A 21,994-nucleotide genomic window follows, 5' to 3' on the forward strand; every position below is an offset into this window, starting at 1 on the left:
TTGGTCTAAATGAATTTGCTCTTGAAAAAGAAAAAGCTTCTTGGTAGGTGAGAATGGGAGCCTTCGGTGAGTGAAGTCACCTCACATTAACAGCTAGTGGTAAATGCAAAGCAGCTTCCCGTCGCACACAGAATACACAAACACACAGTTACCACCCTGTGAGTGGCACACCATAAGCAGGCACTCTCATTTCTCTCCTGATAAAATTTTCATGGGCCTGCAATTTCAATAGGAAATACTGCATTTACAAATTAAAGTGACAGTTTTAGAAGTTATACTTTCAGAAAAAGGACAGATATGCACATATGAAATTCATAACTCATTTATTGAATATATATATATGCAAGGATACCAATAAAAAGAAACTAATACTGCAAACTACAACTTTGGAAGTAAAGCCAATATAACAGGAACAAAATATACAGAACATTGTAGATAGGAATGCATTTACCCTCTCTATACATTCCTTGTCTTTACACCTAATGTAAATGTATGCTAGAGCAAAAGCTGCAAATGTTAGCCTAACCTGAGTGCTTTTTGACAAGCAACAGTTCTCCAGGATTCTTTAAGGGTTGAGATGTCACTGATGACTAATGAATGTGCATACATATGCATATATAGAAACTGCTTCAACAAATATATAAATCAAGAGCTGGTTCTGTTTTTTAACCTCCATCACTACTAATACAGTGGAATCCATTTCTGGTGACATGGAAGAAGAGCTGCTATTTGCTCTAATGTACTTTCAGTTCTCTTAAGATTAATTTCATCTAATGAGGATTAATTTTCTTGTCAATCTGATTCATTTTATTAATACTTTTGGAATGTGCTGATTATCACCTGCCAGATAAGTCTGATATTTCAAACAGATTATCACCTCTCCATCTTTCACTCTGGTTTAGCCTGAAGTTATTTGTCATTTAGGCAGCAGTAAGCAGCAAGAGCTCTTCCTTTACGTTATGTTTTAGGGCCAGATTCAGTATAACCACACCACTGCAGATCAGCACTGCTCTTTGTACCTAACAATCACACCATGTGGAGTGTAGGTGTGACTCCTGCTATAGCCTTATCACAGAACCTCCTGTGGAATGGCGGTTCTATTCCACACCTGCTGAATGAGTAGATCTTTTGATCACCTAATCTATTTCATCCTACCTAGCTGCACTGATACTGAACTGGCCTTTCACCCTTCCTTGAAATGGAGTGATAGCACAGCTTACTGCTACAGTGTTTGATCACGCCTTGAGACTCTGGCATTACACCAGCTGTATCCTCAAGTTATTTGAACAATATCCTTCTGATGCCTGTCCTTCCTTGGTACAGTCCTTTCTTGGTACAGCACAATCGCAGATCTGTTAATATAGAGATACAGTGAGTTGGGGAGAAACCTCCCTTCTCAGAGGGTTCCAGGTATCTTAAACAGCACACACTACCCTTGTGAGCAAAAGAAGTGCCCAAAGGCCAAAAAAATAAAAAAATTAAAATTAAAGTAAAACCAGTTTCATAAGACAAGTTTTGTTAAATTCTTGAGTTCTCTGATTGTGAGATGAAAGCAGAAGGTGCCTATTAAAAAAAAAAAAACTCAGTAACAAATAGACTGCATTAATTTAACTAGCTAATTTAAACATACCTATTTCACCTATAGAGCACTTTCATTACTTCTAACATTTCTGGGAAGGCAGTAGATGCTCCAGAATAATCTTCAATATATGCTTGCAAAGATTACATTGCTTTACCCAATAAAAAAAAAAACTCAGACGGTCTGAAATTCCAAGCTAAAATACACATAAAAAGACAGTAATGGCAGTATTTTGTCTTTAAAAAATGATGTAAATGTTGTATACTATCATACATTGTCATGCTTTTTAAAACTACAATTAAGGACGTAAGAGATGTACAGTAAATACACTGCTGAGGTACATTTCTTCTAAATATTAACACCACAACAGAATTACTCCCCAGCAGGTGATGCTACTTGGGAACATATAAATACAATTTTTACATTGTAAGGCACTTTTACCCAGCATACATGAGTTGAAGTCAGTTATGCAAATTTGAGGCTTATAAGAAAAGATTTTATCTTTTAACTTTGTTTCCAGGAATTCTGAATTAATGACAGTTTAATCAGGCCATGTCAGCACAAAGAGGTAGCAGGTAAACCAGCCACTTACTTTTCTGCTACCCAAAGGTAAAGTGCTGTTCTGGTTCTCTGAGGCATGGAATGGGGTAACTTATTTCAAAACAGATGAATTATTGGACTGAATGTTATACTAAGCAACTGACACACTACGAATTAGAGCTCAGTCTCAAATACAGTCAGTATGCTGGCAGATCTACCCCATGCAATCTTAGTTAAAATACAGTAGCTGCAAACAAAGTGCCTTTTTTCCATGGGAGAGCCATGTCCGAGGCACAAATCCAGGAGTAATTTAAACATTGAAGGATGTTATTTTGCATTCTAAAACTGTTCTGAGTGGCTGAAAAATGTTCATATTCTAGGAGAAACAAACCACTTTGATAGACATTTTCAATAATCGATCTGTCACTGCAATTCAAGTCACACTTTTAATTTTGAAAGTTACAAACACAAAATAAAAATTATCAATGGCAACATGGTTAGAGCAGTAACAGAACATTTTCTGTACACAGCAACAGTTCTTTCCAAAATGGCATTATTCTCCAGGACAGCAAACAGGATTGAATTCTAACAGGTAAAATGTTAGAAACTCCAATATACAGTAATTGAGTCCCTCAAGATATTAAGGGAATGCATAAGAAGACAAATGACACATGTTAAATCTTTTAAAAATACAAGTAAAAAATGCTACAGAAACTCATGTTACAAATGAACTGCTTTTGCAATACCAATCACAGAAAAACTGTAGCAGTTTATAGTCAAATCAGTGTATTTTGCTTGTTTCCTTCCTTCAAATCCAGAAGTTTTGTTGGGAGTTCAGAGTGAAACAAGTCAAAACCCTAAACAAACAATAAGGTGATGCGATAGCAACAGACAAACATGTGGACTAGATTCAGCTTTTTGGTTTTATTTAAGTAAGTCTGAGAATGCGCTTTAACAGACCAATTGAAGAAGCTCGTAGCCATTAGAAATGACAAGGTGTTTTGAAAGCAGTCAGAGGACTGATCTGTTAGGTTTGGTATAGCCTAGATCTGAATATTCCCTAAAGGAACATTAAACTCTAGCAAGTAGAATTCCATGACATGATTGTTGACTTGACAGAAAGAAATAATAATCACTAAAACAATAAAGAATGATAAACAAGGTTTCTCATATAGTGGTCATAAGATTAAAAAATAAATACCAATCTAGCAAAGAAGGTTGTTTCCTCATTCTTCTTACAGAATATGGGATCTTTATGCATATTCTGGACAAAACATGAAGTGTTCCACCCAACACAGAACACTTGAGGTATGGACATCAGATATGGTGGCTAAATTCCATAGCGAGTTAAGAGTTGTAACTCTCTGAAGTACAAGAGATTGGGCTGCAGAGTCCAAACGTTTGTGTAGTAAGGTTTTAATCACACTTGCTGAAGTGTTCTCTGCAGATCAGGGACACAGAAAGAGGTGGGTCGTTGGGGAAAGAATGAACTACAGCCCTTTGGCATGAGTTCTAAAGCTCACAGCTCAGAACCAACAGCTGCTCAAGTAATCTCCCGCAAGCGATGCCGGGCGGAAGGAGCGAGGCCACGGGAAGAGCTGCAGAGCTCCCGCCTGCTCCGGCGGCACCAGTCCCTCTGCCGTGCGCTCCGCCAGCCAGCCCAGCGGCGGCTCTCCCCCCCGCCTCTCCCTCCGGCAGCCTCCGCAGCAAAGTCACACAGCACCAGCTGGCTGCCGCCACGAGCTTGTCCATGCCATTAATTAAACTAGCTAAGACCTTCCCTCGTTGCATGAATCCACTAAACAACTTACACATTCCAAATCTTAAGGTTTTTATTCAGTCCAGAAATATAGATCTTACTTCATTTCAATGTCTGCCTTAACTTTTGACACTGTACATATTACATATCATTTATATAGTGTTTCATTTTTTTTCCAGACACTGCAGACTACAAACTACATAATATTGACATGTAAAACTCTGCCACTTACTGAAGGCTCACACACATGAACGTTTCAGGCAGTTCAATGAAATTTCTAACAGAGCTGGGTAGTAAAAAGTTACTAACCCTTTTCTGATTTTAGAAAACAATTTAAAAGTATTAGTAGTTATGATGTCTTAGCCATTCCCAGTTCTATAACTCTGTCCCTTGAACCTGTTTAAAAAATGATGAAAACAATAGTAAATTTAAAAACATACAGAAAAGCATTTAGCAGCTCTGACATTGCATCTATATTTAGCGATAGAAATGAGGGCCTCCCTTCTTATGCTGTTACAAAGTCAACTGGATTTAAAAAACAACAAATCCTCCCCATTTGTCTGCAGTATGCCAATAAAAAGTACTTATCTGCATACACTAGATTTAAACACTTCACTGCAATAAACTACATTAAATGTATATTGCGTTTCAGTCTCGGTACCAGATCTGTCAGGAGTAACTTCCATACCTAGTTTCCATTGAGCTGCTGCTGAGGAATGTCATTATGGTCAGTGCCTGATTTGCCACGGCTTTTACTTTCTCTTTCTTCATCCTCTTCGTCTCTTTCATCATTTCCACTATGGTTTTTACAATAGAGTCTAGCACAAGAAGAGAAACAGTGAGGACTCTTACTGGAAATAGCTATCAAAACCAGACTTTCCTCTCAGTTAGTTTTAAGACGTGCTACAAGTCAATTGCTCACTCTTTTAACTCCTTCATGGTTTTCAGTCAAGCCTCAGTTAAACTGAGAAAGAAAAGACTGAAGACTAGCCAACAAAATTGTGATGAATCCTAGTTTTCAAGAACTGCCACTACACTGCTCAGAGAATGCCCTCTTGTGGGGACAACCACACCGGCAACTCAACCGCAGCCAAGTCGCTGATGTCAGCAGTCCAGCACATATTGAAAGTTATGGGGTCCAAATAAACTCCGAAATAAGCTACAAAGCACATGAATATGGAGCAATCATGACACAAATAATCCAGGGTTTCCTCAATATAAATTAATCGAGAGGGAAAAACGTCAATTTTCTCATTTCTCCTATTAGAACAACACTACTACAAGATTTTAAGTTAGCAGAGTAACTGAAATATTTTGCAAAGTCAACAATTACTTTAAAATACCACTTTAAATGAAATAATATTAGTTTTATTCAAATAACATACTTGAATAGCCAAGTTAGGCACAAAAAGTGCCAAGAAATGTCTTCACTTTCATTACAGATTCAAGAATTACATAGATCCTTACTTATAAATTCCCCGTGACATATTCTCAATGTATTTAGCTTTGTCTTCTACTCCACAGTGGTAATGGTATGTTTTTATGCAGGCTTTAATTTCACACCCAATAGTAGCACCAGGCTGGCTGCAAAGTGTGCATTTCTGTGCAGGGAAAAGAAGAGAATGGCACTGTTCAGCCTTCCAGTCTCTTGCCTCTTAGGATTCAGTTTAGTGTTCCTCTTACTTATGGCTATCAACCTGGCACAAAGTAATTTCTCTGGCAGATCATCCTTACAATGAAAAGTTAATCAAAGATATTGTAAAACAGAAACTGTGTAATACTAATTCATTAAAGTATGAACACTGAGATTTACCTGTCCATGGCACTGCAAATTGCTACATGATTGCACGCATTATTGAATTTCCAAGATCATTTTAATGCCACTGTAGTATGTTAATATATGAAGAACCTTAAATTATTTTTTTTGAAGGATCAATATTGCTAGAGTTTTTTCCCTCCCCCCCTTCCCCGCCAATGTCTTATCACTTTAAAAACATCCTGAATTTTAATAAAATACAGGGTGACATTTTACCAACATCTCCATCTCTGAGGCCTTAGTATGTTTTCATATCAAAACATCAAAACAATTGGAAACACCTCACTCCAAGAACATATTCACTAAGTTTATTTGTAGTTTTACACCAGTGTGCTTTTAGAAACACAGGATCCAAAGCTGTTGCTCTCTTTTAGCTACAGGAAGGCTAATAATAATTTACTATGTACATTGTCATAAAGAACTCTAAATATGCCTAAACACCACTAATTTTTAAGGAGATTCCTATCTGACTACCTCTCCCAAAAGTAAGACTACATTAAATTTTGTGTTTAGAAACAGATGGAAGAGATTGTTCCACAAAAGGAAGGAGGCAGAGCTGAATGTACACCTTACTAGAATCAGTTACACATTCATCCCATTCTGCAGATACATACCATTCTTTTTCCTCTCTTGATTTCTTGAAGTACAGTTTTGATATCAAAATCACCAAATTCTGCCCTTGAAGTTGTTGTTAACTGGACAGTGCCAGAAGAGAACAACTGTAAAACAAGTGAGTCAAAATAATTTCACCAACATGTCACCAACATGATTAGAATTTTTTTTATGTGTAGGAATAACTGAGTTTGGAACAACCCTTCTGTAACCTCCATGTCCCACTCTACTTGAGTCACAAAACTAGTGAAGTTCACCAATTCTTCCTGGATTTTATCCGAATGCCTGTAAGGTAAATGTATTTTATATTTGGAGTGGATTTTTTTTAGTTAAAACTGTTTTCCATTCTCCTTCTAAAATATTGTGTATGCATTTAGATGCTAAGGGAGCTTTTTTAACAAGCTGAAGAGTCTCCCTGAGCTAATTCCATCTCTTAGCACATAGCTAACTTTTATCCATATTGCCCGCAGTGAAAATAAATGAATTGCTCACTTTGCAACACTTCAGTGCTTAAAGAGATCATCAGCACACAGACAATGCTCATGCATAATTACATGTGAGGGTACTGTATTAAAATCTAAAATAGCAATTCAGACAGAATAGACTGGTTAACCACAATGCTGTTACTCACCATGCACTTATAGTGTGCTGCAGCCTTTTTGGCATTAAATATATGAAGCTTTCCTCTAGCTTCATTTTCTTCTTCACCTGCATGACAGAATCCACATTTAGGTTTTGTATCACTGGGGCTGCTTCTGTGGGGAGACCTGTCTCTCTGAAAGAAAAACATTTTACTAAAATATACTGCTGGGTTACCAATAAGGTTGTAATTTTAAAAGCCTGTGGCCACCAGCTGGAGGCTCAGACAAATGCAAATTTTAATAAAAATTATATTTGCAGAGAAGAAATATGCAATTCTGTCTTCTAAGAGAAGTTTAGCATATTTACTGCTTACATAGGAACTGCTTTCTATTTCATCTGTGCCATGTGAGGACGTAGATCTAGTGTCTTCTGATTGCCCTTTTAAATTTGTTTTTCTTGGCTTTCCCTTACGACCCCTCCTCTTTCCTTTGGGAGGTGAAGGCTCCAACTCGTGTTCATTGATACTTTCTTCTAAATCTGCTTTAGAAGTTAGAAAACACCATCAAATAAAATTCTCAGACAATTTGTGCAAAACTAACCAAATAAACAAAACCAAAACCAGAAAACAGACAAGAAAAAAACAATCTGTATTTTGTTTTGCTTAGAAATAAAAATAGCAGCTTTCCCCCATTTGTTACAAACATGCAGCTGCAGATCCTGAAAACATTACTGCTTTATACACATCACACAGCTTTGCATCGTAACATATGAAGATGGTAATATGTCCTCAGATACATATATTCACCACCACTGAAAATAAGACTCATTGAAACTACACTGAAACCAGAAAATGTTTTCAACCATGAAATAAGCTTTTTTTTTTTTTAGGTGTGTAACTCAATGCAAACTGCCCTTGGTATGCCAGTGTTTCTAAATAACACCTCTCTCCTTGCTTTATTAATTGGTGTCTTTTGACCTAAGGAAAAAAAAAAAATCACCCATTTTACCTGTAACATTAAAATCAAGTTTTAACACTGAAATGTATATTGCCTCCATGAAGCACATCTAAAATTTTTTAGTTACAGTATATTTTCATATCTACAGTCAAAAGCAGCTGCTAGTTGACAGAAAATCATCCACACTACACGATATCCTAAAAAAAGTATTTATAGACCATTAAGAATATAAGAACATACATTTTTAATATAGACATACCAAAGAGGTCTGACAAGTTCCTTTGAAAATGTCAGCTCCACTGCAGCATGCTACATAGAACTGTAGTCCAGCATTCTAGCAGACTGTCCTTTAAATAACTCAAAGCCCTACAGTTTATGCCGATCAATTCTGCAACCTTAAGATTGCTTCCAATATGATCTAGTGAAGTTACATCTGATATTGAATAACAGCTCTATTCAGTCACTAGCAACTTTCCTGATCATCAGCTCTCACCGGAACATCCTTCTTTTTTCCTCTCATATGTAACACCCACTCCTGCTCAGACTGCAAAGATACTGCAGCAGATTTGTTTAAAGAAACATGCACACACACCACTGAAGAACTTGCTTCTCAAAATCCAAACCACAAACATCAGTATGAGCCCCCAAACGGAAGGAAATCCTCATCAGAAGATCTGGAACATGAATGTGCCACTTAACTGTCGTGGTATTATTATTATTTAAGCATTGCTATGGCACTTATCACCATTATATCACAGTCTCAGGATCCAGACACGACATCTTACTTTAAGACTATATGCTCCTTCACCAGAAGTCATCTTTCTTATCCATTATCACATAAAAATCAAATCACATTCCTATCTCATGATTAACAGCACAAAAGTTTGAAGTCAAAGACTTGAACATATTCCACAGCCAGGAACTTGGAGTAGAAGATAACTGAGCTACTGGCCCGAGGCCTTGCATACAAGTGTATCCCATTAAGCTTAGTCTGTCGAGGCTGTTTGCTGACCCCTGAGAAAGCTACAACTTCTGGCACGTTTATTAATGAAAAAACAGAAAACTCATCCAAATGCATCACAACAGGTTATACAGGAACATAATCCCCCCCAAAGCTTTACTCTGCTGTACAGTTAGAAAGATGAAAAAAAAAAAAGAAAATAAATTAATACAAATCTGCAAATTACTTTGGCTTAAATTGATAGATTATTCAGCTATATACACATATTCTCAAGTTACTGCTAAACACACCCACCTATCCACCACAACATTCCTATACTTTAATATACATACTAGTCTTTTCCAATTAGATGACAAAAGCACTGTTTATTTTACTCTGAAAAAATAAAATACATGATGACATGGCTGATCTAATGAAACAATACATTTTACATTTTCTTCAAACAATTCACTGTCTAATATTATTTTTCTTTAATCATTACTTGTTAAATTCCCCAAGCAGGATTATGCAATTTAGATATTGTGACTCTCAGATTGCATATAGCAAATTTTACTACAACCTGAAAACCTGCCTCAAAGAAAAGAATTCTCTTTTATCATAGCCCTCATTATATGAACCCTCCACCAGTGTATTAAAAGAATTTTGTGAATCTTTGTCTCTACTTTCACATTTCTAGAAATCATAGATGGTTGTTCTAGAAAAAAAAGTCTTAGAAAAATGTGACTATTGAATTCCTGACCCTTTAAATAACATCACTAAGAAGTTTAAAATGCTCCTTCCAAAATAATTTCACACATTTCCCTACTGTATTTGATGAAGCAAAATGTATTCCATTCACCAACATTCCTTATTTTTTTTCCAAAGCTCCTTAAAAATTCTTCCAACCATAATGCTTTCCACCTCTTAGTCCACCCTTACTTTCTAAATAACATTAAAGCATATCCTGAACCCTCAGGCACACTGTCAAAACTGGAAGCGAATCATAACTACTAAAACTCAACTCTTTATAAGAAATGTCACAGCCTCCTTATAGAATAAGCTCTTAAGTTGAGAATTATTAGAATAGTTAAGATTTGAAAAGTAAAAATGCTGTATTTTTAAAAGAAGGTATCAGTGTAAGATAAAAGAACATCAAGCTGGCACAGCTTTCCTCAAAGGAGAACCCCTCTTCTGTGCTCAAAACTAGTACTTCTAAAAAAGTTCAGAGTTCATAGAAATCTAGATGCTACATGACCCCTTCATTAAAATAAAATTCCTTGCAGTTAGGTCTCCTGCTAAAAGTGACATGGACCTATAGATAAACACCACTGAGATGTGAGGATCTGCTCTACCACATCTATCTACAATATAGATACTTCAAAATGTTGCATTTTCTCTCATTTTTAACAGCACTATGAGCTAGTGTTAAGAGTGCAGGAAGAAAGAGATTGTAACCAGCTTTAAAATACACCTGCCTTGGATGGTCTTCACTGGTTAATGTACAATTTGGTTTGTGCCCTACCCCGCCCCTCGAGCCCACTGCCAGCTTACCCTGTTTCCCTGGCATCTGATGGTTGAGTGTTTCCAACTTCTCATGTCAGCTTGAACTAAGGAAAACACAAAAAGTTGTTCAACTCCTCCCTGACCAGATGAAGTTTTATCACGGATATCACCCAGACTCTGAATCCCCTGAGATTCCATAGATATTTTTCAGCTGCCCCCCATCCCATATCCCATTACTGTATTGATTTTTTTAAATTGTCACAATATTCTCAACCTTATCTAACATCTTCAAAGGACGTATCTTATGAGCTTTCTTTAGAAGTCCCTAACTGCTGTATCTGAGAAAACAAGCTTAATACGCAGTATTAAGAGAAGGAGGGGTGGGGGTAGAAATCAAGAGGACACACTCTATGTTTTAAAAAGCACCTAAGAACACGAAATTGTAAATTCAGATTAGGGAAAAAGATGAGCAGCATCAAGCCCCAAATTTGCATTTTAGAAATCCATGAGTAGTACTAAGTACCACAAAAAGAAGACTAGCAAAATGCTGTATTACATAAACTGTTAAAAAGGAGACTCAGCTTCAGAGAGAAATCTAAAAATTCTCCTTTGATCACAACTAGAAGAAAAAAGGATCGAGATGTTTTGCTGTTTAAAATAAGGATTGGCAGAGAAGAGGTTGAAATATCCCTGGTCTATTCTATATTGTATCAGCTTGAAATATACATAGAATCACTCTTTTCCAAAAGATACGTTAAAGCAAAGTCATAAAAGAACTAAGTGTTTTCCAGTTTGTGAAAGAACAAATAAAAAGAGGATGTGTACAATAAAGGCCAATACTGCTCTCTGTATCCACCTCCTACATTATCTTAACAACAGACTAAATGAACCAGAAGCAAAGGGGGCTAAGTCTGTATGAGGAAGACAACAAACAAAACTGACTGGCAAAATATATTTGTAAGTAGGGCTGTACATAAAAAGAAGCCAAAATGCAGAATGTGGAAGTGGCTCAGACATGCTGTTATGTAAACCTGAAATCACACATAAGTATTTAATGTTCTACAGTGCAGCTGGGAGAGAAGAGAAACTCTAAAAAGTACAAAGAATAAAATCAACCTTACTAGATTTTAAAAAATGAAACTGAATATAACAGAAAAAGACCTTTAGCATGTTAGAGTAAGACCTCTTTAAAACATGACTGAAACCAAATAAATATGGCAACATGTTACATTCTAAATTGGAAGGAAATTTAAAAAAAGAACCAAACAGAAAACCTTATTGTAGGTTAGTATTCAGTAATAAAACTACGAATGCATCTATAAGCACTAATAAAAACCAGAAATTTGCATAAAAAACCCTGCAAGAAAATGCAGAATAAGGTAAACTGATCATGAAATAACAGATGCTTTTATCAGTAAATGATGTGACATTAACAATCAAAATGCTGAATAAAATTTTTAGGTTTTTTAATTTCAATGGAAAAAGACTAAGTTATGCAAAACATTGGAACTGGAGAAAGTACGAGAGGAAAAAAAATAAAGTTACCCCTGAGGTTCTGTCACTAAAGTGTCTCTGAAAGTACCAGATGCCTCAAGAAACTGATGACTCTTGTCCAAAAGGTATTTTTGACTGAACAGTATCCATATTATGAAGTACTTGATATTATTTCTTTAATTAAGTACATAGAACACAGAAACATAGAATAACATAGAAAATGGTTATTAAGGACTATTTTATTCATACAATATAAATCTTTCTCAAGCAAACAATCCTCAGCAAAGTCTGAAGATAGATAATACACTTGGCTTATCCACCTAACGAGAATGCTTATGACAACCAATATGATAAAGCTTTTCAGTTAGCTGACCAAGTTTCTATTTGTATAAGTCCTTCCTAGATAGGAAGGAGAATTATGACATGAACACCAGAGGACAGCTCCACTGACAGGACAAACCATTCACCACATATTACTTTTTTCCCCCCTTTCCCTTTTTCCATTAGCTGTGAGAAAACACCATTGGGATGCTTCTGCCAAATACCTCAATTAGTCTGTAGCAGATTGCATCAGAGTGCTAACTTACTGCTTGGGCCAACTGTTTCTGTCATAATGTTATGTAGACATTTGATGCCACATTCAGAGCAGCATTCTCCAGAAGATACAAGAAGGCTGAGTTAACAGAGTCTAGGAAGAATTTACCATCCACCAGTAGAGCTGAAATGACACTGAACTGAAAGCGACATCCACTTTTACATCTGGCTGCATTAAAGCATACAGTGTTAAGCAAGCTTATGCTGTGAACAGTGTTACAGAAAATGCAACTATGAACAAGCACTGATTACAGAACCCAAAGATGAATCAGGATGTTACCTAACTATAATGCCAAAAAGTTTCAGATGTTTTTCCTGCCAGCCTCTGGCTTACACAGCGCTTTGAAAAAGAACTCGGTTTGATATAGATTGCAGCATCTCTAAATAGGCCTGAGAGAAATATTACCCTGATTCAACTTACTAAGCAGTATGAGAAGCACAGATTTCATGTCTGATCTTTAGAATAATGTGAAAAGGATGCTGAGACAGGGAATACCCATATTTCCATTGTGGAAACATAATTCCTGAGGCTTTGAGTACAACTACAACAGGAATTATTGACACTTCATTTTCGGACCCCACAGTTCCCAAGCATCTGTTTTAAACATTAACAATAGATAGCCACAAGGCTGTCTTCACTATTCTTTGTTTTACTACTATTTAACAGAAGAAGGAATTTACATTCTTATCTCACTTTACATTAAACTATTCCCGATCAGCTGAATTTAAATTCAACACAAGGGCCAGGGCAGCTCACCTGCAGGGAACAGGGAGATACCAGATATTAAAATTTTCAACAACTATTTCCAGTACATTGGAATAAATTCCAACCAACAGTCCCAAAACCTTAGTTCAACAGTACGCTATTGTACAAAAAGAATAAAAGCAATTGTATCAAACTGAACAGTAATTCAACTATTAATTAGCTGCAGTAGTCTGAAAGCACTGGCAACAATTCCTGTACCCTATTAGGTACTGAAAACTTAAGACAGCTTGTCTGAATTACAAATTAAACTATTACTTGAAGTTCAGGTAAGATTATTTCGTTAGATTTGTGACTAGCAAGACAAAAATCTAGACACAAAGCTTTCAGTAAGTTGGTCTGTTTCTCTGAGCAGGTGTCTTCAAATCTGCTGACCTTGCGGCCTAGTACAAAGCGTGGGAGCACCTCACTTTTACTGTCCTTTTCCCCACTTAGAGGGAGCACACCAAACAAGAATCACTCTGAAATATCTATACACAAAAGAAACACAGGAGAAATACAATTTTCCTATTTTGGATCACCTGAAAGCTAGGCCATTCAAATAAATCAAACCCAGCAAACTGCTGAAATAAATCACAAATTCAAGAGCACAATTTTTTTTCTGCTATGTTTTATATTTTTATATTCAAAGAAAAGAGAAGGTAGCTCAGCAACTTGTGTCAGTTAAAGGAAAATAAACTCACATCGCTCATTAATTTTGTCTTGATGAGTAGAGAGATACTTAGTCTGATGAATTCTTGCACCACTTGAACTTCATGACAGCAATAAATAACATCTAAGAGGTCCTTTTTATTAGGTTTTAATTGGAAAACTTTAATTCCAACATTTCCATGCAGCCTCAAGGAAATTTCTCTAACTGTTACTAAACAGTTAACAGATATTCTTTTTAAACTAGAACTTCTAACAAAAAGTACATTAGCCAGATCTCAGACCTGAATAAGCGTGCCTTCAAAAGCATTTATTTTCCAGGGAAGCCAAGGAAAAAAATCTCCCTATTATGTATCAGTACTGCCTTCAGAAAATAAACCGTTTGGGACTGCACCAAACCAAACATTCCTAAAAACTCTTCCAACACCCACTAACAGAAGTGACATAATAAAAACATTTGGACCACAACAATTAAATTTGGATACAGAGAACAAAGGATAAAACCCCAGATGTTTGACCAAGAAAAAAACGACCAGGACCCCAGAACAGGAGTAGTAAGTTTCCATTAAAAAGGACTGATAATTCCAGTGTTTCTGTGCACCTACATTGAGTGACATAACCACAGACAAGCTTTAACTATTCTGTTATGAAAACATTGCTGAGAGCAAGGATTCACAGAAATGAAACAAAAACAAGAAAAAAAAAAAAAAAAACACCACTGCTATGTTTGCATATGTTTGCTATGTTAGCCAGTATCCCTAGCTACTCTATTTACTCCTCTCTGCAAGTCCTTTTTGGTTTCACCCCCACCATTCTTCCACATTTAAATTCTTCTTTGATACTCACATTTCTCTCCAGTAATAAACCAACAAAATAGATAAATAAAGCTTACTCTCACCATCCAAAATCTTCTAGTTCCCATTTAATTCAGCAAACTTCAGCATATAAATAGTAAGAAATAAACACTCCGAAGTCTCTTCAACTTGGAAAACCACCCTGTATATTTCTGTCTACTAAAGGTGATTAGTTTAGCTTTCAACATAGCAAAATATCATTGCCATACAATGCTCTAAGTAATTTCCATAAGAAATGCAATATGTATTTTTACTTTCTTTGATTTAAAGGAGACCTATCACAAAAGAGCATCATCTTCTGGCATTATCAAATCCATAATAATGTAATCCACAACAATCCATAATAAGCAAGTAATAATATTCTATAGATCCCTAAACTGCATGGACTAAAAAGAGAACATGTTCTTTGGGAAAGGGCACTGTGTAAAATTTCGGTCAAATATTAAACCAAAACCAGAAAACAAAAATTGAGGTACAGATACACATTTCTAGAAGTGTAAAGTGTAGAGCTCAATATTTTTAAACAAGAATGTGCAAAGTTAAATGCCAAGTAAGATACTTGTGGGTTCTTTGGCCCCATTTTTTCTGAATTATGTTGTTTATTCTTCCTTCTCCTACCCTCAGTCTAAAAATCTCTTTGGATTAATCTAGTTTAATGTTTTAATAAACTGGCATCATCAACACTTAAGACAAAAGCCACTACAACTCTAGTTATATCTTCTCAGACAAATATATCCATTTAAAAACATTTGCCATTAGATAATTACATCATAGAACGGGAGAGAATGGTTTCTGAAAACTCTTAAAGAAAAGCACAAGTCCAGATCCTGCAAGGGACTCCTCGCAGAAAAAGTCATGCATTGGCACAAGGCTCCATGCAGAATTGGAGGCATTTTTCAAGAGAAATCAAATACTGAGCCATTTGTGAATAAGTACAATGATTATGCTTAAATATCAGAGTTTAATCTGTCTTTCATATTCTATTTCGGCTAAGAAGCAAAACAAACCACCAACCAAAGTGCCCAGCTACAAGATAATGTGCCCTGTCTCTTTTTAGAATTAACTCATTCACTACTTTCCTTATTTAAAGCTAGTAATAGCAAAATCAATGTTTTATACAAAGCACATGACAATGATTATTTAAATAGATGTAAAAAAAAAAAAAGGTTTTCATTTGGGATTTTCTACTGCCTTCAATATCTTCCTGAACATTTAAGTAATATCCAAACCTTAACACTAATATACCTACTACCCCTACCATAAAAATAATATATTACCTTAAAATTACATTTGGCAGAAAGAGACAATTTATTTATGAAATTTTTTTCTTTGCTAGAGTCATGTATTCCTCATTTGTTAAATGTGATGACATGTCAATTGAAAGTAGTGCCAAAAGTCAACAAGTGTTTGGTTAACCAAATCTGGATACAGTACAAAAAAAAAACCACCTGCAGAAATGCACAAGAGCACAAGTAGTGGGAAATGTTAAGCCTGATTTATGTACGATTGTGGCACATCACTCCTCACGCATTTCACTACTCTCCTCTGCGAGGATTCACAGCTTTTCATAAACGTGTCCATACAGCTTTTTTTGTTCATCAAAAGGACTCAGAAATATATAAGTGATCTGATCACAAACTTTTTCATTTACTATTATGACTTTCTTATTTAAAACATTGAGCTTCATTTAACATTTCCAAAAAATAGTGAATTTTTAGGAACATTAGCAATAGCAAAAATCAGCTGTTACCTGACAAAATATTTCAGATGTTAATATTATGAATATTTAAATCCAAATATAAGCCAGCTTCTTCCCAGAAGGGAATGCACTACTTCTACCCAAACTTTGTTTTGACAGAACATCAAATCTTTCAACCATCCTAAAATTTATGGTTTAGGTTTTTCTCCACACTCAATGAGTAATTTTTAGAGAAACTGCAGAAATCAGATGGGCTTCCAAACTCACTGCTTCTGAAAAAAATGTAGTTCTAATTTTTACTGAAAACATTTATATTCTCCAGAAAAAAAATTAAATTTAACCAAGTATCTTTCTACAATGGGAAAAATTTATATTGAATAATTTTACCTTCAGAGTTATGCGTAGTTTTCTTGTGTTTTCGACATAAAATCCTATAAACAAAGTAGTTGAAAACTGTCAAGTCAGTCACGATTCACAGATTATTTACTCATCTTTTAAATTTAAATGCCAGTATATTTTTCTCCCACTTGTAAGACTCAGTGATATACATATCTTGCAGTGAAAATATGCTTTTCTAGCACATCACAATTTTGAATGCCACATTCATCATTAGAATTTTTTTTTTTGCAACAGTTCTGTTTAGATTCCAAAGTGGGTATTTTTGTTTTGCTTTGTTTTATTTTCTTTTAACAAGAATGTGAAATATAAATACAAAAATAAACATAGCAAATAAGTAATAGTTACATGTAAATGCCTTGTGAAGGTTTCTCTCTTATCTGAGCTTTATCATGCAAAGCACAGTAGTAGTGATATGTCTTGTGACATGTTTTCACATCACAGCCAATGGTCGCCCCAGGACAATGGCATAAAGAGCACATCTGTAAAGAAAGTAAAGCACAGTTCATGTTACTGCTGGCTTAGTATTTCTGAGTTCAAAGATAATATAGTTACCACTCCTGGTGACAAAATAAATGGCATGTGGCATTACCTTTCCTGCTTTCAGGTGATTTTCATAATTTATTTTAAAATCAAGGAGAAATTTGTTGCAATTACACAGCAGTACAACAACGATCACATATTGATCATCAATTCAGTGAAGAAAACAAGTAATTTGTTTTGTGGAAAGTGTTGAAAGTGACACAACTATTCACCTAAATGTCCCACTCCCAAGGAAAGTCTGCTTGTACCAACCATTTAATAGGTTAAAATCATAAATTGTACCTGTTTAATTCTGAACTACATTATGAAAATAAAAGAAAAAAAAATCAACCCATTCATTTGGCAATGAATCTTGCAGTAAAAATACCAATGACCTGCAAATTTACCTCAGCCTCAGCAGAAATCTTTCCCTCTTTTTTCCATACAGTTATTTAAGTCTCCCCCAGAACACTGAATTTAGTGAAATATTTGTTAAATACAATAAACATTTCAATTATATTAAATTTTGTTCTTTATGCCTATATTGTAGAAAAGGCTAAACAGGAGCCTGTTGCTTTATCTTCTTTCCCAATAATTAATCCTTTTCATATTAGCACTCATCATTACTTAGGATACACCAATTATGCTTCTAAATTATTCACTGCACCTCTTATATGGTATCAGAAAGGCATTAACAGTATCGCAGTATTTTTTTCTGTATTATTTTTTACCAACATAATATTGCCCAAAAATGTCAGCACTTCCCATTAAAAGCCCTTCCCACGACAATCAGAGCTTTTTGTATGTATCAAAGCTCTTTAAAAAAGCACAGGTTGAAATTATATCCATTCAATTAATTTTAGTCACTACTTCAGCATTCTGAAAGCCAGAAACTACCAAGAGAGAAATTTCTTTTTATGAACACTGTGATATATCTGTATGAACAAAACAGACCATTGGAATTTTTATATGGATTTATTGGTCTACGTTCCCTGACAGTAATAATATATTTATTCCATTGATGCAAGTCCTGCTGTACTGGTCGCTGTCAACCAATTCATTCCTCAGTTACATCAGGACACTTCACATATGATATTTGGCTGCAAAATAGGTAAACTTTAAAAAAAAAAAAAAAAAATCCTCCCATGCACAGCTAACAGAAACAATAAAGATATCAGTGCCTTTCTCCCAAATACTTAGACTTACGCAAGTTTTTATGACTGGCATGCTAAGGTTTGAACCTATCAACTCTTCTCAGACAGAAATATATTATCTGATATCAGAAAGGCTCTACAAGTCAGTCATTAGAACTTCAGTAATAAATAGGCCTCAGTTTTGAGTGCAGACCAGGTCAGCAGCAGCACCTCCTGAAGGAAGGCAACTACACGAAATCTGCCAGCAGACAAATTCAGTCCAAGCTATCAATATAATTACTTAACCCAGTGCACCATGCTGAGATATTTTTGCTCAATGTGTTCCCACATAAAAGAACAGGCTAGAATGGAAAACAGAATTTAGAGGGGCTATTTGGGCTAATTATAAACATTTAGCTTTAAGCTTGCTATAAAAGTCAATGGAGAACAGCAGATTCCTCCAGAAAGTGATTCAGAGCTGTAGTTTCCTAACAGCTACAGACTCAGTTAAGATCTAAAATAGTCTTGTAAATCCTCACCAAATAGGAAACATCTCAGGACTGTGAATCTACTAGATTAACCAGATCCAGGTTTTCTGCAAAAAGCTGAACGTGCCCGATAAGTACAGCTAGTGAGCCCCAAGACTATATCCAGCTGTCACATCAGGGAAGGAACATGAAGAGATTCAGAAGCAGAAAGACAGAAACCACCAATGACATAAAAAGAAATAACCTTTAAAAAACACTTATGAGACCCAAGAATTAAGATGTTTCTTTACTATCTGTAGTTCTGTTTGCTACTGTGTTCTTTGGAAATTCCTAATCACAAAATTAATGACTTGTGAGTAGTTATTTCTTCATGTTTCAGCGAATTAGAGCAAATAAAGTTCCCTGCATTTTAAAAGTTTCAAATGAACCACTGGATGAAGTTATTAGACTATTACTATATAATTGTAGTTCTACAATAATACTTTGGAGTAATCCAAGAACAAGTAAATACGTAAAAGTGCTTTAAAGCTTCTTAGGAATGAAAAAAGTCATTGCTGCTCAATTCTCATGAATTTGGTAGAGCTGTAATCACTACTGTACTCACATGCCTCATAAGACATGTATATTCATGGAATCATCTATTAAATCACTGTAAAAGGAAGCAATTGAATTATCTTTGGTAGTTAGAAACAGGTTTTGGCAGCAAATTACTAGATTAGAAACATAAATTTAGGAAGCGATATTGTTTATATGCACTCCATCAAAAAGAAAAATTCTGTGAACAAGTTTTCAGATTTGCTTGGACAAAAAACGTCTACCTGCTACAGCCATCTACATTTGCCAGTGAGGAAAAAATTTACTATAAAAATAATAATAATGGATTTGGTTTTAAATAATTCTGTGATTAAGCTACACTCCTTAAAAGAGCACTTTTACATGCCAGCAGAACTTTACTGAAATAAACTACTTTTTATTATTTCCATCCTTTGCTAAAGAGACTTCAAGGACTGGTTAACTGACATTTAAATTTCATTTTAATAGGAGTAAAATCATATCTGCTGAGGTTTTCTGTCCATAATCTGACACCAATTTTACTTCAACATCTTCTGTAAGTTGTCCATTACCTTACAGCTCACACAAATGTAACACTTTAAAAAAGAAAAAACAACACATATATAATGTACTGAACAACTTCATGTTAAACTTTATAGAAGGTTAGAAAATATTGTTTTTCATTTTTAAGAGCCAAAAATAGACTCACCAGTTTAGTGCCTCTCTTTATTTCTTTCTGAATATCTTCAATAGAGAATCCACCAAGACTCTCATTATCAGTGTGTGAAGATACCAGTGCAGATGAGAACAGCTAAAATTATAAAAACAAAACTTTTTAATGTTTTAAGGGTATAAGTGATACAGAACATTTATATCTATAAGAAACACACAACATTTCAAATTACAGTGATTAATCGTTTGTGCCAATGCCACAACAGGTGAGTTCTCCATTTGTTTCTAGTCTTTTACTAGCTCGATAGGTTCTTTTCCTTTCTCCTCCGTGTTACTTACCATACACTTGTGATGTGCTGCCACCTTCTGGTTTTCTGACATCAATAATTGTCCACATTCATTATCTTTATTAGATCTACAAAAACCACACTTCCTTTGTCTTGAAGAGACTTTTTTCTGTCCAACTGAGCTGGTCATGATTTTAAATGACCTTAGAACGCCACTTCAATCCTCTCAATGCTACAGGAAAAAAAAGGTGTAATCAGCATGTTAACATCAACAAAAGGCAGTTTAACTTTAGTTTTATAAAGATAGTGTTGATATCGCTTAAAAGTGATCTGTCCCTCCTTACCCCCTTCTTTATGCAACTTCCATGTATCTGAATAAACAGGCACCCAGCAGAGGCAGTACTTTGCCAACTTTTTATAATATTGTATCAACAAGCAGAATTAGCTCATTATGCAAAAAAAAAAAGTTTGAATGTCAGTATAAAACTTTGGATATGAATAAAAAACTTAGAGGGAAAAGATGAATTAAGTTGAAAATACAAGTACAGCACTCATTAGGGGAAAAAGTTATTGCTACTCTTTTATCACAGGCTTATATTCATTTACTACAGCTAAGGAATTTGTGGAAAATGGACTACCTGTGCATGCAATACAATTCATGCTAGTGAACTTCTGCAAACACAGAAGGAAAAAGACCCCGAAAAGCCCAGCACAGCATCAAGAAAAGGTTTTGAGTGTAAAAGCTCACAAAGTATCACAGCAGATGAGCAACTACCCTTAGATGAGAGTAGAGATGAAAAGATAAAAGGTTACCATTTTAGGTATTTCACAGATACACTGTGGCTAAGCAAGCAGCATTAGAAAAAATTTCTGAAGTATCTAGGACTAATATGCTGGAAAGGGAACCTTGTCAAGATCCACAGCTAATTTAATGGTACCATGCTAGTTCTCAGTAGGCACAGCAAAGCTACTATATGCAGCCAAAAAAAGTAACTCAAAATTAAACTCATCATGAATCACAAACTTTTCCTGTGTTACCAGCAACGCGTTTTGAAATACAACACTGAAGTTCCACTCCCCTGATCAGACACATACTGCAAGTTCAAAAGTGAAAATACCTAACGAGTGTATGTGCTTCTTGGCCCAGTATTGAGCAGTTTGTGTTCATTTGCTTCTACATCTTTTAAGAAAGAAAATATTGTCCTCTTCAAATAGGCTTGATTACAGCTTTTTACTTTAGAGATTTAAGCCTTACTGTCAGAATCAGCCACAACTGCAAAAAAAAAAAAATCCTCCTCAGCCTTTGTCTAGATAAGACTCATCTAAATAAGAAAAGCCACCATATAGCTTGATATTTCTGTTGGAAAAAAAAATATAAAATCCAGCCGTAAGAATAGCAGAGTCGTAACACATCTGGACCAGGCTACAACGGTGATCTGCCCGACAACGCACGGCTGCCTCTGGAAATTTGCATAGGCAAACCTGGCTGCTCCCCGGCGCTGCCGGGCTCCCCTGGCACTGCTGTCACCCACTACTCCTCTAACCCAAAAAAGAGCCAAGTCATTAAGTTCCTCTTAGCACAAACTACCGCTAAAAGCCAATCCT

At 35.5% G+C, this 21,994-nt stretch overlaps 1 protein-coding gene across 3 annotated transcripts; it reads right to left on the minus strand.

Annotated features, from left to right (window-relative positions):
* Window positions 1–3,525: 3,525 nt before the first annotated feature.
* On the minus strand, window positions 3,526–20,622 carry PHF6 (PHD finger protein 6). 3 transcript variants are annotated; one of them, XM_008937181.1, is made up of 10 exons: window positions 20,442–20,579; window positions 20,140–20,241; window positions 17,084–17,217; window positions 16,727–16,770; window positions 7,262–7,428; window positions 6,938–7,081; window positions 6,309–6,413; window positions 5,346–5,479; window positions 4,567–4,696; window positions 3,526–4,274 (listed from the first exon to the last, which is right to left on the minus strand). In XM_008937181.1, exons 1-9 carry the CDS (start codon window positions 20,577–20,579, stop codon window positions 4,567–4,569), a joined length of 1,098 nt encoding a protein of 365 aa, XP_008935429.1. In that variant the 3' UTR covers window positions 3,526–4,274. The 3 variants fall into 3 exon arrangements, with proteins under 3 accessions (XP_008935429.1, XP_008935428.1, XP_008935430.1); XM_008937180.1 differs by adding an exon at window positions 10,240–10,242 and having other exon boundaries at window positions 3,834–4,696; XM_008937182.1 differs by having other exon boundaries at window positions 4,189–4,274; window positions 7,262–7,425; window positions 20,442–20,622.
* Between the last annotated feature and the right edge of the window lie 1,372 nt (window positions 20,623–21,994).

The sequence above is a fragment of the Merops nubicus genome, unplaced genomic scaffold, assembly GCF_000691845.1.
Source record: "Merops nubicus isolate BGI_N331 unplaced genomic scaffold, ASM69184v1 scaffold32603, whole genome shotgun sequence".
NCBI lineage: Eukaryota > Metazoa > Chordata > Aves > Coraciiformes > Meropidae > Merops > Merops nubicus.